At 39.2% G+C, this 18735-nt stretch overlaps 1 protein-coding gene across 1 annotated transcript; it reads left to right on the top strand.

Annotated features, from left to right (window-relative positions):
- The first annotated feature begins 10649 nt into the window (after positions 1-10649).
- On the top strand, positions 10650-18058 carry LOC144990433 (polyunsaturated fatty acid lipoxygenase ALOX15B-like). The gene is made up of 15 exons (XM_078943667.1): positions 10650-10719; positions 10917-11094; positions 11282-11486; positions 11608-11689; positions 11870-11992; positions 12083-12186; positions 13453-13619; positions 13903-14046; positions 14194-14397; positions 14497-14583; positions 14685-14854; positions 15173-15294; positions 16656-16756; positions 17385-17555; positions 17631-18058. Exons 2-15 carry the CDS (start codon positions 10942-10944, stop codon positions 17808-17810), a joined length of 2013 nt encoding a protein of 670 aa, XP_078799793.1. The 5' UTR covers positions 10650-10719; positions 10917-10941; the 3' UTR covers positions 17811-18058.
- Positions 18059-18735: the final 677 nt, after the last annotated feature.

Below are 18735 nucleotides of genomic sequence, written 5' to 3'. Positions count from 1 at the left end.
CTAAACAATCTGTCACAGGTACGTATCATTAGCCACCGTGGTATAAACCAAAATGTGATGTCCACACATTTGGATGCCAAGTATCAATTGGCCCTGCCTAAATCACAAGCCCCTCCTTCTTTGCATATATAAAAAATGATAATAACATTATTACAAAGTAGCAGATGGCTATTTTGTCCCCTGAAAAAGTGTTTAGATCTCATTACAACAATTTACTTTCCATTTAAGGGCCAGACTGACAATGTACCAGATTATAGGAAAATAAAAAAAGAACTATGGAAAGAGAAAAAAATTACATAAAAGAATAAAAGAAAAACTCATCTGTTGTTGTCTCCTTCTTTGCTTTAGTTTCTCCTAACTTTTTATACTTTTTTATTTTTAATGATTTGGTTACTTTCAGTTCTGTGCTTTTTATGAGTCTTCAATCCAAAAAAGGTTTGACTGAGGAAGCATATATCAATACACTGACTTGCTCCTTGGAAAAGAAAAGTCCTGTTAGGGAGAATCCTTTAGTAGATTTAAAAGTAAATATTTAATAATTTAAATAAAAGATTAAGTTACCTAAACATTAAAATAATTCCAAAAATATGTATAAAAACAGAAGGAAATTCAAAGTAATCTAGAAAGGTTTCTTAAAGGTTGATAAATAATTAGTCCACGTAAACATCTGGATTGCCAAACATTGTGAGTGGTTTGCCAACTTTTTTTCATGACTTACTCATAAGTCAAATTGTGATCTGTTTTTTAAATCAAAGTTGTTTGCGTGACATTCTGCTTCCTTCCGATCTAAAAATTTCGCAATCCCATTTCCAAGATTTCATCACAATGAGATCGTTTGGTGCACATAAAGCAACATTGTTGCATTTGTACAGTACATCTGAGTCACATATTTAAAAAAAATTGTCCATTATGTCCTTGAACTCCTGACAGTCAGACAAAAAATTTCATCTATTGGTCAGATCTCATCTTAGAAATCACCTTTACTTTTAATTTTTATGTTTTAGAGATCTTTTGACCTATTTTTGTAGTAGGCTGTATCAGAATTGTTGAAGATGTTTAGTTGTCAAGAATTACACTCTGTTGAAAATGAAACACACTTTTTTTTTAAATGTTATAAAAGTGAAAGTTCCGCAGTCAACCTGGTGGAGTGAGTCTGGCCCTCTTCAGAAATTTCACAGTAAACAGTATATCTGCTCTTGAAGCTGCCTGGACATGACAACGTGCAAATAAATTCCTACACAGTTATGGTAATAAATTGGAATTGAGAATTCAGTATAAGAGCACAATCTGATTAATAAAATTGGGAATCATGACATTAAAAATAACTCTGAAATTGTGATGTCAGAAGGTCAAAAATGTGTTCTTTTTTTCAAGAATGCTTGAACTTACTTTTCAAGCCTTAATTTTCTTAAAATACCTTTCCCCATAATAAAAGAATATAATGCAATCTAAAAATTTATTTATTCATCTGTATGATGTGGCTAAGAAGCTTTGGCTTTTAAATGGACATAGAAAAAGAATTAAAGCAAACTTTGTTTCTCTCATGCAAAAATGAAAGAATTGGTAGAGTTGTTCTTTTGATCAGGTCTTTCCTTTGAACAAATGTTAACAATCGTTTTTATGTATTTATTTTTAGTAGTACCTCCTGGAAACTCTCTATTCATGTATTACAAAGCTTAAACTCATCTTTATGACACAGATAAAGACAGTGTCATATAAAGATGCCTTTGTGCTCCATGCTGCCCCTCAAATTTGCACACAGGAAGAGACAAAAACTAGAAATATAGCAATGACCCATGTGACCCCAAAAACAAACAATTGTATTAAACGCAGTTAGGATTTCGCAAAAGACTGAAAATATCATTTTTGCCTAATAACACATGAAATAAAAACTTTCAACTTTCGAAAACTGTCATGCATGTTTCTGTTTGATTATTTCTTATAGACTCAACCAAACTACCACACATAGAATTTTTTTTTTTTTTTTTTTTACAAATTAAACATAATCACTTGGCCTTGTGTCAGCCAGGGAGTCCAGATTAGCAGTCAGAATGTGCCATGCTCTGAAGATCGGGGGGCACATTGATGGCCAATTGCCCGCAATTGGAGGTGACCATGGGGGGACACGTTGTTTCCAGTCTAGTGGACACGGGCTCCATGGTTTCACAGAAAGCTTCTTCTGGGAGCAGCTTGAGCCGCACAGGTTAAAACATCTTCATGACTGCCGTTGGCTGCAGTTAAGGGCAGCCAACTGATTACCCATCCCCTACATCGGTTATTTGGAGCTTGAGGTTGAACTCTGTGGTGCACTGTTGCTTCAATGTGGAATCATAGTTGTGAAGGATTCTCCTGGTGCTTCTAACAAAACACCTGGGGTGCTGGGGATGAACATTATCCACCATTGTTACGCCAAACTGTTTGACAGGCATGGCGATGCCCTTTTCAGTTCCCCCCAGGTGGCTAAGATTCCAGGCATGTTGGTTGCGGCCTTGAACCAGTGCCACCAGGGCACTGAGGGTCCGCCCTCACAATGCAAGAGTTCGCGGTCCCAAGGCCTGTTGGATCCCAGGTGGTAACCTGAAAATGATCCCTTCCACTTGCTCTGACCAGGGATCAGGCATGTTTGCTTTGTTTGAGCCTTCTGAGTCAGAACTCCCTGCTGGACTTCTGGTTTCACCACCTCTGGTAGGGGTGCAGAAGGGGATGGCATATGTCCCTGTGGTAAATGTGGGTTCTCCATGTGTGAAGCTTCCTCCACGTACAGTGATTGGTACTTTGGCTCCAGCCAGTGTGGTTAGCCTACCCCAGGGAGTGGTTGAGAGTCCTTCAATGGTGGCTATTGCGACTCAGGGGGCTGAAGCCTCTTCACCTAACTCCATCGACTCGGTGGATTTGTCTTCTCTGCTGGTGGAAGAGCAACACAAGGTGAGGTCCCTCCTTACAAAGTACTCATCTGTCTTTTCAGCACATAATGCAGAGTTGGGGGGCACCAATCTGATCACCCATGAGATCGCTCTTCTGGATAAAGTTCCTGTGCGGCAACACTACAGACGCATCCCTCTTTCAGATTACAAGGCGGTGAAGGAGCATATTCACCACTTGCTTGAGGCTCAGGTGATTAGGGAAAGTAGAAGCCCCTATGCATCGCAGCGCTGATGCGCAAAAAGGATGGTAGTCTCCGCATGTGCGTTGACTACCGACAGTTGTACGGCAAGACGAGGAAGGATGCTTTACCTCTCCCTCGGATAGAATTTTTCCACACTATTTATCCCACGAAAGGAAATTCTTCTCCGCATTTGACCCATCCCCTTGGGGAGTGCTGAGCTGCACCCAAACCGCACTCGGGAGGCGGTAGCGTTAAGGGTCTTGCCTAAGGACCCTCACTGGGTGATGTTAACTGCTCGCCATTGATATAGTAATTGCCCCCAGTACCATTGCTCATTCCCCTCCGGGAATTGAACCCTGGTTTCCTGCATGGTAGCTTCCCACCTTACCAACTGAGCTACCCAGCAGCCAAGAATCCTCCGCCAAGAATAGAAGAATCCTTGGACGCATTAACTGGTTTCCTTCTTGTTTTCTACTCTAGATTTAGCTAGCTTGAACAATAAACTTCCTGTGGCAGAGGCACATTCCATTCCAAAACTCCCTTCTGTACCCCCTGTGCCTTGTTTGAGTGGAACCCCATGCCTTTTGGACTGTGCAATCCTCCCAGCACCCTCCAAAGGCTGATGCAACGCATGTTTGGTGACCAACAATGTCAATCTCTTCCATTGTATTTGGATGATATTGTGGTCTTTTCTTCCACAGTCGACCAGCACTTGGAGAGATTAGATTTGGTGCTTCGACGATTGCAGCAGGAAGGTCTGAAGGTCAAACCCAGCAAATGCACCTTTTTCTAGCGTCAGGTGTACTACCTGGGCCATGTCATTTCTGACCGTGGTGTCTCCACTGATCCCAGCAAGGTGGAGGTGGTGGTAACTGGCAACCCTCTGGTAATATCCCACAGCTACAGTTGTTTCTGGGCTTTGCCAGCTATTACCAACGATTTGTGGAGGGTTTTGCAAAGTTGGCTGCCCCTTTGCATAAACTAGTTGCAGAGCTGGGTGGGGCCAAGTCCAGAAAGAGGCCAGGATGGAGTCTTTCACTTCGCAGGTGTGCCCTGACAGGTTTAATAAGTGTGATTTCTTGCCTTGTTAATGGGGTTACAAGTGGTGTACTTTTAAAAATTGTAGTGTGTACATTATGAAATCTCACTCACTGTGTAGTTTTTCTGTAATCTTTATTCACGTATGAATATTTTATTTTGTAGGTATTTAAACTAATAATTAAAAAGACCATAAAAAACAAAAAAATCAGCCAAATAATCAAAAAGACTGGCTATGGATACAGACTCAGAAAAAGGGCCAACATCAGTCACCTACATGGATGCCATCAAGCCATATGCTGAGAGCGAATGTGACATTGACTCCAGCACCCTGAGACTGTATGCTAGCCGCAAGGAAGGGGCCGAGGACTAGTAAGCGTGGAAGCCTCTATCCAGGATGAAACATCCAACATGCATGTGTACATCAAGCTCAAGGCCCCAACTGACAGTGTGCTCAGTGAATGTCTCAGGCAATGGAAAGCAGAGGATACAGTGCTGGAGGACAGATCCTCATGGGAGGACAACACCCTTGCATGGGATGTACCACCAAACCATAACTGAAGTGGCTGATATCAAGAAGTCCTACCAATGGCTAGAAAGGGCTGGCCGACAGGACAGCACTGAAGCACTTATCCTGGCAGCTCAAGAACAAGCCCTGAGCACCACAGCGATAGAGGCTCAGATCTACCACACCAGACAAGACCCAAGGTGAAGGCTGTGTAAAGAGGCGCCTTAAACAATCCAGCACATAAGTGCAGGGTGTAAGATGTTGGCAGGTAAAACCACTGTCACCTTCACTTTCCATGCTTTCTACAGTCCTTCTCCGAGTCCCTGGTATTTCTCCAGTTTCTCATGTTCCTTCTTCCTGATGTTCCCATCGCTTGGCTCTGCCACACCATCCACAATGGCTTTCCTTTGTTCTTTATCCACCACTACAATGTCTGGTTGGTTTGCCATTACAATCCTGTCAGTCTGGATCTGGAAGTCCCACAGGATCTTTGCCCTCTCATTCTCTACCACTTTGGAGGTGTTTCCCATTTAGACCTTGGGGTTTCCAGTCCATATTCTGCACACATGTTCTTGTATATTATTCCAGCCACTTGATTGTGGCGTTCCATGTATGCTTTTCCTGCCAGCATCTTACATCCTGCAGTTATGTGCAAGATTGTTTCAGGAGCTGCCAGGATGAGTGCTTAAGTGCTACCCTGTAGGCCAGTCCCTTCCTAGCCATTGGTAGGACTTCTTGATATCAGCCAGCGCATTTATGATCCGGTGGTGCATCCCATGCAGGAGTTTGTCCTCCTATGAGGAGCATGCAGTGTCAGTGTGCTGGATTTAGGATGGAACCCTCCATGCATGGTGAGGAGCTTTCGTGTCTCAACACCCATGGTCTGTATCTCTTCCTCTGGCCATCTTATTATTCCTGCAGGGTCTCTGAAAACTTGCAGTGCATAGTTGTTTATGGCCCGGGTCTTGTTCTTGCCATTGAGCTGGCTTCTCAGGACTGGCTTTACTCGTTGGAGGTATTTAGCTGTTGCAGCTTTCCTTGTTGCCTGCTCTAGGTTGCCATTTGCCTGCGGAATTCCAAGGTACTTCTAACTGTCCCCAATGTCTGCTATTGTTCCTTCTGGGAGTGAGAACCCTCCCGTGTGGACTACCTTGCCTCTCTTTGTCACCTTCCGGCTGCATTTCTCGAGCCCAAATGACATCCCAATGTCAGTACTGTAGATCCTGGTGATGTGGATCAAGGAGTCAAAGTCACGTTCGCTCTCAGCATATGGCTTGATGGCATCCATGTAGGTGACTGATGTTGGCCCCATTTCTGAGTCTGTATCCATAGCCAGTCTTTTTGATTATTTGGCTGAGGGGGTTCAGACCTATGCAGAACAGCAGTGGGAACAGAGCATCACCTTGGTATATCCCACATTTGGTGGACACTTGTGCAAAGGGCTTGCCATTGCCTTCAAGGGTGGTTTTTCACAGCTTCGAGTTTCCTATGAAGGTTCTTAGAGTCCTGTTGATGTTGTACAGCTTCAAGCATTCAGTGATCCACATGTGTGGCATTAAGTCATTGGCTTTCTTGTAATTTATTCCAGGCTGTGCACAGGTTGGTGAATCGTGACCTGCAGTCTTGAGCAACTGTTCTGTCAACCATGAGTTGGTTGGCTCTCCTGGAGTCTCTAGCAACGCTCTTCTGTGTGTTGCTCATGTATTGATCCATGTGCCTATTTATCTTTGTTGCAATGATGCCTGACATGAGCTTCCATGCTGTGGAGAACCAGGTTATTGGCCGGTAGTTGCATGGGACTACATCCTTTGAGGGATCCTTCTGGATCAGGATTGTTCGCCCTTGCGTCAGCCCTTCCGGGTGAATCCTTTCTCTTAGCAGCTGGTTCATTTGTGCTGCCAGGCGTTCGCGGTGAGTTTCTTTAGCCAGTAGCCATGTACCATGTCAGTGCCCGGTGCTGTCCAGTTCTTCATACTTGAGACTCTTTCTTGAATGTCTGCCACTGTGATGGTTGCTGGATTCTGTTCAGGGAGGTTGCTATGTTTTCCCTTTTCAGAGAGACCAGCCACTGGGCATTGCTGTTATTTGCTGTCTCTTTCTCCCATATGTTTTTTCCAGTACTGTTCAGTTTTCAGCCTTGGTGGGTCTGCTCTGCTGTTTCAACCCTGCCACTGAGCGTACACTTATATGTATATTTGAAACTTCATCCCCGCCTTAACCTTTTTAAAACTCAAGTTAATATTTGACTTAATCCTCTACACATGCTTTCACAGGACCCCTGTTAGGTAGGATTTCCCACTGTGGTAATACAACCCAAATGATGTCCACACATGTGGATGCCAAGTATTAATTGGCCATGCCTCCATTACAAGCCCCTCCTTCTTTACATTTATAAAAATAATAATTCCAATATTAATAAAAAGTATCAGATAGTTGTCTTGTTACCTGAAAAAGTGTTTAGATCTTAGTTCAATCATTTACTTTCCATTTAAGGACAAGACTGACAATGAAACAGGGTATTAATTCTAAAAAAGCATTTATCAACACACTGACTTGCACCTTGGAAAAGGAAGTCCTGTTAGGCAGAAGCCTTTATCAGATTTATAAGTAAGTATTAAATTATTTATGTAAAAGATTGAGTTACCTAAACATTGAAATAATTACATATATATATATATATATATAAAAACAGAAGGAAATTCAAAGTAATCTAAAAAGGTTTCTTAAAGATCAAATATAAATTAGTCCACATAAACGTCTGAATTGCTAAAAATTATGAATGGTTTGTAAACTTTTTTTCATGACTTACTCATAAGTCAAATTGTGATCTCTTTTTTAAATCAAAGTTGTTTTATGTGAATCTGCTTCCTTCCAATCTAGAAATTTCGCAATCATGTTTCCAAGATTTCATCACAATAAAACCCTTTGGTGCACATAACGCAACATTGTTGCATTCATACAGTAAATCTGACTCACATATTTAAAAAAAAATAGTCCTTTGTGTCCTTAAACCCCTGACAGTCATGAAATGAAATATATCTCTTGGTCAGATCTCATCTTAGAAATCACCTTTACTTTTATTTTTTATCTTTTAGATCTTTTGACCTTTTTTGTAGACTGTATTAGAATTGTTGAAGATGTTTAGTTGTCAAGAATCACACTCGGTTGAAATGAAACAGTCATTTTATTAAATGTTGCAAAAGTGAAAGTTCCACGGTCAACTTAGTTGAGTGAGTCTGGCGCACATCACAAAGTTCCCAGTAAACAGTATATTGAAGCTGCCTGGACATGACAACATGCCAAACCAAAAATAAATGGCAAAACAGTTATGGTAATAATTTGGAATTGAGAACTCAGTAAAAGAGCACAATCGGAGTAATAAAAAAATTAGGAATCATGACATTAAAATGGAGAAATGCTGCTAATGGACCTCATAACAATAATCTCAATAACTCCTAACTTGTGATGTCAGAAGGTCAAAAATGTGTTCTTTTTTTTCAAGAATGTTGAACTTTCTTTTAAAGCCTGATTTGTCTTAAAATACCTTTCCCCATAATAAAAGAATATAATGCAATCAAAAAATTTATTTATTCATCCGTATAATGTGGCTAAGAAGCTTTGGCTTTCAAATGGACACAGAAAAAGAACTAAAAGCAAACTTTGTTTCTCTCATGCATAAATGAAAGAATTGGTAGAGTGGGGGTCAATGGGGTCTTTTTCCCCTGAATAAATGTCAACATAATTTTTATGTATTTATTTTTATTAGCCCCTCCTGGAAACTACCTCTTCATTTATTCTTCTTTCACTTTCGGCTTTTCCCATTAGGGATTGCCACAGCGCACGAGTTGCATGGTAAACTTGGCAATGTTTTACGCCGGATGCTCTTCCTGACGCAACCCTCTCAAAGCATCCGGGCTTGGGACCAGTATAGAAGTAGAGAAGGGAACAGGGAGCAGCCCAGATTCAAACCCTGGTTTCACGGACGGAAGGCGCCGCAAACCAGCAGGAGCTAAACCGGCTCCCTACCTCTTCGTGTATTACAAGGCTTAAAGTTGTCTTTATCACACTGTTAAAGACAGTATAAGATCCCTTTGTTTTCCATGCTGCCCCTCAAATTTGCACACGGGAAGAGACAAAGGCTAGAACTATAGCAATGACCCACATGACCCCAAAAACAAACTATTGTATTAGAAGCAGGTAGGTTTCACAAAAAGCTGAAAATATCATTTTTGCTTAATAACACATGCAGTAAAAACTTTCAACTTTAGAAAACGTTCTTGTTTCTGTTTGATTATTTCTTCTAGACTGACTACAAAAACAATCCAGCAGTGGATGAAGACTAAAAACGCCACACAGATGAAGAAATTACAGTTCTTCTTCTGTTTTTCATCTTTTTAATTTTTCATTATTCCCAAAATTTGAGGAATTTCTGAAATTTGTTTGTGTTATCCTAACTGGAATCTAGCTACAGTTTAAATGTTGTTTTTTCAAACGGCCCTTTTTTACAGAAATGTGTGTCTCCAAATAAAAGCCCCGTGCGAACTATCGTGCTTGGAACACTTTGAGAACAGTATTTCAAGGTAAGATGTATAATCAGTTTCCAATTTCAAAATTGTTTTTATTTATTAATTGGTCTACATTTTCCCGAATGTAAATAGATAATTTAAAACTTCTTTTTTTTTGTAACATTCATTTTAGATCGGCTGCACGGCTGCAATATCAGCTGGCAGCAAGAAGGAACTGATTTAAATACCAGCTGGGTCTTTTCTGTGTGGACTTGAATGTTCTCTTTGTGCACGTTTAGGTTTTCTACAGGCACTCTGACTTCCCAGTCCCCATTCTGAAAACATGCATCTTAGATCAGTTGGTGACTAAAAAATTGTCCCTAGATGTCTCTGTGTGGCCCTGTGATGGACTGGGTCCAGGGTGTACCCCACCTTTGCCCAACAAAGGTAGCATCGCCATAACCCCAGAAGGGATTGCACAGGTTTGGTAAATAGACGGATAGATGGGATTAGTTTTAAATTGGAAACAGTCCAGGTGAAACTTTCTTATTGCCCCAAACTAAAAGCTCACGAAATGTGCAATGACATTACACAACACCTGCAGATAAATAATGATTAATGACCCCATTGAGAAATCTTAAACTGTGCTGTACGTTAGAGCAACATATGTGGCATGTAAAAAAAATAATACCTGGTAAAAACTCCTATTTTGTCAAAAAAATGGACAGAATTGACCTAAAATAAAGTTTCTGTATTTGCACTAATTCATTCCACTTTAGAATTTCTTTATGGAAAAGTATTTTTTTCCTCAAAATATAAATAGAATGCAGTCTTATTCCACATCCACTGTTTCCTGGTTTTCCCTTTCATGTTATTCTTTTCTTTCAAATGGGCATCTTCCCACAATTCAACTGTCATAACTGACTCATGCAGTTGTGTTATCCAAACAATCTTTCACCAGACTCTGAGAATGCTATGTTGCGTAAAGATGTGATTTCTCATTTGGAGGAAGTTTGATTACTAAAGGAGATGAAATAACAGTTATCCTTCCTGTTATGGTTTACTCCACTACAAACATTTACACGTTTAAACAAAAATTGTTTTATGTATTTTTTTTGTTTTCAAGTTGCCAACTTCTCTGGGTTTGATTGAAGGCAAAATCACTTCCCAGCATTTATCTGCTCACAACATTAAGTTTTTTATTTTATTTGGGAACAATAACCCCCAAATCACTAAAGAATCTTTCAAAAATGTGGCCTAGCATCCTTCCTGCTGTGTTTTCAATACAAAGTGGTTTAAAAAGGTGTCACCTTTTTGTTCTTGATGGTAAAACATGCAAATAGCCTCATAAAAACCTGAAAAACCAAACGCTCCTGTTCGACCTGAGAGGGGCCTCCAGGGTAAAATAGTAAAAAGGTCTTCTTGAGAAACACATTTAAACATCACTGCTTTTTCTTGTCACACCTAAGACACTCCCACCAACCTGTGCATATAAAGAGTATTTTACAGGGACAAGTTGCATCAGTGCAACATTTACTCTCTGTAACTTCTCAATCACAGAAGTAAGAAAGAGGTTTTTTATATTTATTTATGTTGGTTGTGATTCTTTCAGGCAGACTAGCAGGAAACGATCAGTTGAAGTAACTGCTAAATACATTTTGTTAGTCTTTTTGTTGCAACAATAATTCTATTGTTTTTAGTTGTTTATTTACTGAATTTGTTTATCTGTTTATGCTTATCTCTAACTCTTTATTTCAAGATTTCCTCTGCTTCTGGAAATAAAGATGGCGGATTATAAAGTCACTTTATATACGGACAACAGAGTCGCTGCTGGGACTTTAAACCACGTCTTCATAAAGCTGGTCGGCACTCAAGGAGAGAGTGAACGCAAGTGGCTCATAGGCCTCAAAGGGGCCAAAGCCTTCATGAGTGGAGCTGTAAGTCTGCAAGATCAGTCTGTTTTTTTAGTAATGTACAGCTTTTTTTTTTTTTTTTTCAAAATTAACAAAAGGGGGGGAAATGTCTAGCCTGATTTGTTGCTGCTTTGATCGTTTTAATTGGAAAAAATTCTGGGAAATTGCCATGGCTTTGTAGCGGTTACACCCCCTCTGTTCTTCTTTCTAGGTGTCCTCCTTCACTGTTTCTGCTCCCACCTCTCTTGGACAACTGGTTCTGGTAGAGGTGGACAAAAAGGCCTTTCTGGGTTTCCTAGAAGACTCCTGGTTCCTCGCCAAGGTGGAGGTGAAATCCCCTAATGGAGACACGTTTACCTTTCCCGTCCACCGCTGGATCAGTGACAAAAGCGTGCACCGCTTCAGGGAAGCTACAGGTTTGTGGACACTGTTCATGTATACCACCTACTACTCTGTACACAATAAGATAAGGGGAACTTTGTCTCCTCCCTCTGCTTATCTGTGGTGTCAAATCTCAACATTTATCCCTTCTTGCAGCTCTGAGGGTCTTAGATGACAAGCATCATCTGGGCAGGTACAGTCGGGAGCAGGAGCTGAAAGAGCGAGAGGAGGCTTATCGGTGAGCGCTTTCACTGTTTCATTGTCCTGGATGTTAGAAGACAACAAAGACGTGTCTTTTATGTTTGAATAAAGTCTTGTGTTAAGCAAACAAGGAACCAAATGAATGAGAGGATTTCATCCTCTCACCGTTTGGTTTCCTACTCTATGTTTCAAAACCTAAACTTGAACCGTTTTTCAGCTGGCATGTGTACACGGAAGGCTTACCTCACTGCATCAAGGCAGATGACCTTGATTCCCTGCCATGTGAGGTCCAGTTCTCCTTCACCAAATCTACAGAGTTCAAATTTACCGCAGCATCAGGGTAATATATTAATTTTCTTTTATTTTCATTCATCGTTAGCTATGAGGAATAACAAAGTCAAAACTTCTAAGTGTTTGTCTTTTGGTTCAGGTTGTTAGAGCTGAAACTGAAGGGCCTCGATGACTGCAAGAAGGGGTGGACTAACATCCATGACATTGATCAGGTGTTTTGCTGCAAACAAACAGACATAGCAGGTATGATACCATTAATCAATGCAGGTCATACATCTTCAACGGTCAGATGAAGGGGCTGAAACACTCAGAGTTACACGGATGTGAATGACTTTTACCGAGGGCTTCCAAAGAGAAAACACTAGATATCAATATAAGTTCAAGGAAATAATACTTTAAAAATCTCTAATTATTCTGAACAAACAGTAAAAAGTAATTAAAATTCAACCTTGCTGCATTCCTAAGGATTTTCTGTTCAGACGTTTTATGCCTTTTTATCAAAATCTGGAGAATTTTAACTGAGTGATTCTGTTTTATCCTCATTTACAATAGCAAAGGATCTACCAATGGTTTAAGAAAAACACATCTTTACAGATAAGTCTAATTTTATGCTTTTTTCATGCAGTTATAAAAATCAGTCAAACATTCTATGGAAAACACTATCCAAAAGTACAAAAAGAAATCTGTAATTCCCCCCTACCTAAGAGTTAACTTCTTAAAGCAATCATTTAGATTGAGTTGCTGTGAAAAGAGCATCAGCTATCAAACTTTCAGCTCTCTTTTTATGTCTAATTTATTTAAAGATTAAAGTCCTGAACCAACAATGATCATCTCGTGAGTCTCTGGTTAGAGTTTTGCATCTTATTCCACAAACCAAAGGGTTGCGATCATTGTAAACTGCAACAGGATGAGAACTAGAACCAATTTTTAAAATGGAGTTCCAGCAACAGAGAAAGTGCTTTTTTTCTCAGTTGTATTGTTTGTTTGATAAACTTCTTAGAAAAATAACAGAGGATCCTGAACACCATTTTCATCATCTCACAGCGTCATCAGATGTTATTGAAAACCTTCTATAGAAAAGATAAAACAAAATAGAGACTCAAATTACAATCCAAGATAAGGCAGAACCATGGCCTGAGTCGTAACACTCCACCTGTGCTTGTGTATAGTTTGATCTTCATGTGGGGAAACACAAGAGCTTCACTTCAATTGTTGCATTTTTTAAACAAATTTATCTTTGATAGAGTTTGTGTATCTTCCTGAATGAGTGATGCTTTTCTTATATAACTGGTTTGAAATTAGACTTCTGCATGGCTGATACTTTATACTATAGTAAAAATTGATTGGTTTGGTAGGGGAAACAATAATAGTGTTAGATTTAACTTATAGCTAAAAAAGGACATCATTTTCAGTTTTATGATTGTCAGTTGTTAAAAAATAGACAAGAAAAAGGGTTAAGAAACAATGTTGGTAGTCTGATGCGTCAGATGCTGTTTTCTTGTGTCACAGATTATGTCCAGAAACACTGGAAGGAAGATTCCTTCTTTGGGATACAGTATCTCAATGGAGTCAATCCCATCTTGATCCGACGCTGCACAGAGCTGCCTAGAAACTTCCCTGTCACCGACTCCATGCTGTTTCCTAGTGGTCAGATGAGCTTGGATGCAGAAATACAGGTCTTTGCTTTTCATTTTCTTGCAAAAAGTGGACTTTAGAGACTTTCTATGGATCACAAAGTGGTAACTGAAGTTGTTGCTAACATGTGAGTTTTATGTGTTTCTTTTTTTTTGTACATTTGTTTCTTTTAAACTAACTTTGAGGTTTGGTAATTGATAAAAAAAATGAATACAAAGTTTGAGTTGTGATTACTGCACTTTTCTCTGTAAAATGTACTTTTTTTATTTTATTTTAAGCCTTAACAGCAAATCCTCTCCTTGTTTTCATGTATACTTCAAACAGAAGGGAAACATTTTCCTGTGTGACTACAAGCATTTGGATGGAGTGAAAACCAACACAATCAATGGCAAGAAGCAGTACTTGATGGCTCCACTTGTGCTGCTTCAAAAAACTGCAGACAAGAAGTTGATGCCAATCGCCATCCAGGTGAGATCCACTCAAATGCAGAGAAGCAAAGAAATATTTTAGATTTCCATTTTAAAGGCATAATTTCTGCTCTTTTGGTAACAGAAGCAAATGCATTACAGCGTTAGAAAACTATAATGTCTAACAAATTCTTTCCTTCTCCTGCAGCTGAAGCAGACACCTGCAGAGGACAACCCGATCTTCTTACCCACAGATTCTGAGTACGATTGGCTGCTGGCAAAGATTTTTGTGAGAAGTGGAGATTTCAGTGAGCACCAGCTTAACACTCACCTGCTTCGTACTCACCTGCTGGCTGAGGTTTATGCTGTGTCTCTGCTGCGCAACGTTCCGATGGTGCATCCTCTGTACAAGGTGAAGACTCAGAACTACATGGTTGTATGTTGTGTGGTTGGAAAGACGATATAAAACGATTACATTTTGAGATGATAACTAAGGTTTCTTCCTCCTCAGCTCCTCATACCCCACACTCGATACACTCTGCAGATCAACTTCTTAGCTCGAAACTTATTGATATCTAAGAATGGATCTTTCACTCAGGTACAAAAACACTGAACATAAAAAAGCATGATTGTTTCCTTTATCCTGTCCTATACTGTGGAGTGTATTTGTCTAAAATTTGTGATTTGACTTGTTTTCAGTTTTCTGCCTCTGGTGGAGAGGGCATGCTAACCATCCTGCGGCGCTCCCTGTCTGCAGTGACGTACAGCTCCCTCTGTATAACTGATGATATTGCTGAGCGGGGAATGCAGGATGTACCAAACTACTTCTACAGGGATGATGGGCTGAGGCTTTGGTATATCATCTACAGGTACTGGTCTCACAGAAGATGGTTGATCATGTTTGGAGGGAGTTTTCTTCTCCGCCGTCACCTTTTGCTTTAGATAAATCTTGTCCTATGGAAATGTTCTGGACTGATATTGATTGTAATAATTATCATTAATAAAACTTGGTTTGATATTTCAGCTAACCTTGGTCCAGTAACTGATTTCTTTATAGCCACAGTTCTTTACAGTCTATCCAATTCTGAACTACTTGATAAAACTGATGTGCCCTTAGACAGGGATACAATAGTGTCTCCATATTCAATATTTGCATTTTAAATAATTTCTTTCTTTATCCTTCAAAGGTTTGTGAAGGGAGTCATTGAGTACTACTACAAAAACGACGAGGAAGTCCAGCAAGATACCGAAATACAGAAGTGGATTTCAGACATTTTCAAACATGGATTCCTTTCACAAGCAAGCACCGGTAAGCGTTCATGGAAATTTCAACATCTACACTCACATTGGGCGGTTGTACCGCAGTGGTTTGGTGATTGACCTGTAATCGTAAGGTCGCAGGTTCAGTTCCCATTTTGCCTACCCGTGTAAAGGGCAAGACACTAGGGATGCCGCAATTCTTGGTGTGAAACTGAACTGTTTGTTACACCATTGAACTGAGTTGTGGGGAAGTGACTTGTAGCATCCCTCCTGTACACCAACCATTATGTTTACATTGAAAGTGTCTAACAAATGTATACCCTTAGCATAAGTAGTCTATTTAAGTGTACTGCAGGTATAATATACAGTCTATAATAAAAGTGTAGGGAGTATAATTGAAGTTTACTTTTTACACAGTTTACCTTAAAATGTTCCAATTTACTTCCTATACTACACATACAGGGTCTGTGGTATACTTGTTATACCTATAGATTTACTAAAGTAAACTTAATAGAATAAACATCAAGTGTACAACTTTTTGGTAAGTATAAGAAGTATTTATTATTTTTTGTTTTATTATACTACACCGGGCCTAGTATAAGCCAAATGAAAGGGTTTTCTTTTTTCTTACTAGCTTATAAGGAAATTTAAAAAAAAACATGTTTATCCAAATTTTTATTTTTGTTTTGTTATATATACACAATCGTTATATTGAACTGAAACAAAACTGTGACATTGTGTTGAAAGTTAATTGTTGCATGCCTACAAGACAATGAAGCCCACATTTCTCCTGGTCGTCTGGTTAGTTCTTTGCATTTCAGCTACCATCAGTGTGTGAATGGAACTTGTGACTGTACAAACACTTTGGGCCTTAATGAAAGTGAAGTGCTATATCAATAAAGAATACACTACTACCATTCACAGTGCACTTTCACAAACAATACTAATTTTGTGGACCTATTAAACTATATCTGTTTTTTTGTCTTTTACTTGTCCTGTCTAGCAGCAGAGCAAACAGATAAGAGCTGAAGGCGTCTTGTGTTTGCCAGATTTTACTGTTACAATAGGGGGTTATAAATCTTCAGAAACACAAGGTGCATATTTGTATAAACTCCTATTGTGTTTGATGCTTAACTTTATTTATATTAGTATGTTTGTATACATTTCATGTTGAATAAGACGGAAATAAAAGAAGAGAGAAGGAGAGAGGTGGATGTTAGAGATGGAGCGTAAGGCCAAAAAGGAAAAAGGGGGCTGAATAAGTTAGACGATGTTAAAAGAAGTAGGGGGCATAGAAACACAAAACAACAAGATGCTGGAGAAGTATCATAATTACTTTCAGGTTAAGATGTTAGTCCTAAGGGTGGCTGTCCACAGAATCACTTAAACATCTGTTCATATCCCTTTCAGGAATTCCGCAAAGTTTCACAACCGTGTTGGAGCTGGTCAAATTTGTTACCATGGTGATAGCCACAGGCTCCGCTCAGCATGCTGCAGTCAACAGTGGACAGGTGAGTCCTTGTAAATGAGAAAAACAACTTTGGATAGCTACAGTTTGCATGAATAAATGTTTCCCATACTACAAATTTGATGTGGAAAAATCCGTATTAGAGTAAAGAACAACCAAGGATAATTCTATAATGATGATTTTTTTTATATGAACCTGCATATTTTATTATGGCTGGGTTGATAAAATTGATTAATTGATTTGAATCAATCAAAGCTGAATAAATCAAAAGTAGCAATTGATCTTTTTTGCCTTTCCTTTTTCAGTGACCTAACGCATAACAGCAGCAAAAGCCAAAATCTGCTAGCTTGATGCTAATGTACAATGGAATTTCCCATAGGACGGTTACTGCTAACGTTTGTTCGACATAAACATACCATTGCTAAGTAAATAGCTTTATATATTCACAGGCTTGAATTTGACAAACTCTTTTAAGAAAACACATTTTGAAAAGTAGCCATTTGGGGTCTAAAACTTGTAAATTCTAAATAGAATCAAACAGATTTGAATCAAGTGGGTTGAAAAACTAAAAAAATGCTGAATCGAGTCGATCCAGGCTATGGTGAATGGAATCAATTCTTGACATTGTTGGTGATACCCAGCCCTACATTAAACATATTTTTTTGCTGCAGTATGACTACGGTAGCTGGATGCCAAACACTCCCATCTCTTTGAAACGGCCTCCACCAACCAAGAAAGGGGAAGCAAATGAAGCCACCATGCTGGAAACTCTGCCAGACATCAACGTAACGGTTCAGGGCATGGCCACCTTGTGGCTTCTTAGCCAACAGTCAAGTGATTTTGTAAGTGGGCAAAATTTCTAAATAAATTCCAGGAAACGAGACTGTGGTAAATAATTCTGTTTTTGATTTTTTCAGGTTCCCCTTGGCGTGTACCCTGAGGAGCACTTCACTGAGGAGACTCCCAGGAAGTTCATAAAGATCTTTCAAGCACAGCTGGAGGAGCTGAGCAACAACATTATAGCCAGAAATAAAAAACTGGAGGTGCCGTACACATATCTGAACCCAAGGGAGGTGGAAAATAGCGTTGCTATTTAAATATGACAGTGCGGTACATCCCTGGATCAACTGATCCAGAATTTCCAGCTCTTTAACCTACTAATATCTTTTGATGTTTGCAATTGAAAGCTTTCTTGAAAATGTATTTTTGGACATAATTTTTTGCTAACTTATTCTATTCTGATTAAACATCTTTGAAAAACATTCCTAACTATAAAAAAGAATTTGTAACAGGTTTTCTTTATTTTTAATTATGGCAGGATTTGAATAAAAACGAAACAAAACAATTTTTTCCTTTTCTTTTTTTTTTTGAACACACTTTATTCAAGTATGCAGATCAATTATTGTCTTTTACAGCATAATGAAATGAACGAAGAACAAGTGGCATCTCAGCAAAAATGAAGGTATCAACAGGAGTCTTTCAAAAACAGTTTCCCAGGACTCAGAAAATATTACCATAAAAGTAAATAAATAATGAAACAATAATTGACAAAGAAATATTACACTGTACACTGATTATGAGTGGAAAAGCTGCCCATAAAGGTAAACAATACTGTCCCATTGCAAAAACACCCTATGCTAAAATTTATCCATCTGGCCAACCAAAGTGTTCAGTCACAGGAGTCCATAAGTCATAAAACATCTCTGACCTCAAATGAAGTTTAGCTGTTATTTTTTCCATCAAATAAACTTTCCTCAAAGCCTCCAGCCACTGTTCAAGAGTCGGGGGTGAGGTTTTAAGCCAAGATCTGGTAATCATATTTTTTGCCACCAGTAGAAGAATTTGTATAAGTTTAACTTTTTTCTTTTCTATGCCTTCTTCTGGAAGGATGCCTATTATATAGTAAAGTGGATTTAATGGCAAGTTGGCCTGTGTTATAACTTTAATAATGTTTTGAATTCCTTGCCAATATGGTACCAGAACAGGGCAGTCCCAAAAAATATGTGTGTGATCTCCAATTTT

The sequence above is a fragment of the Oryzias latipes genome (genome assembly GCF_053564925.1).
Source record: "Oryzias latipes strain Hd-rR chromosome 1 unlocalized genomic scaffold, Olatipes_Hd-rR_3.1 chr1_Y".
Lineage (NCBI taxonomy): Eukaryota > Metazoa > Chordata > Actinopteri > Beloniformes > Adrianichthyidae > Oryzias > Oryzias latipes.
Note: the sequence above shows the minus strand (reverse complement) of the source record. Positions and strands in the feature narration are given on the sequence as shown.

Coding starts and splice junctions, on each gene's coding strand:
- LOC144990433 (XM_078943667.1), top strand. CDS start 10,942: ATGGCGGATTATAAAGTCACTTTATATACGGACAACAGAGTCGCTGCT. Junction 14,398..14,496: donor TGGTGCATCCTCTGTACAAG/GTGAAGACTCAG, acceptor CTTCCTCCTCAG/CTCCTCATACCCCACACTCG. Junction 15,295..16,655: donor CCTTTCACAAGCAAGCACCG/GTAAGCGTTCAT, acceptor TATCCCTTTCAG/GAATTCCGCAAAGTTTCACA.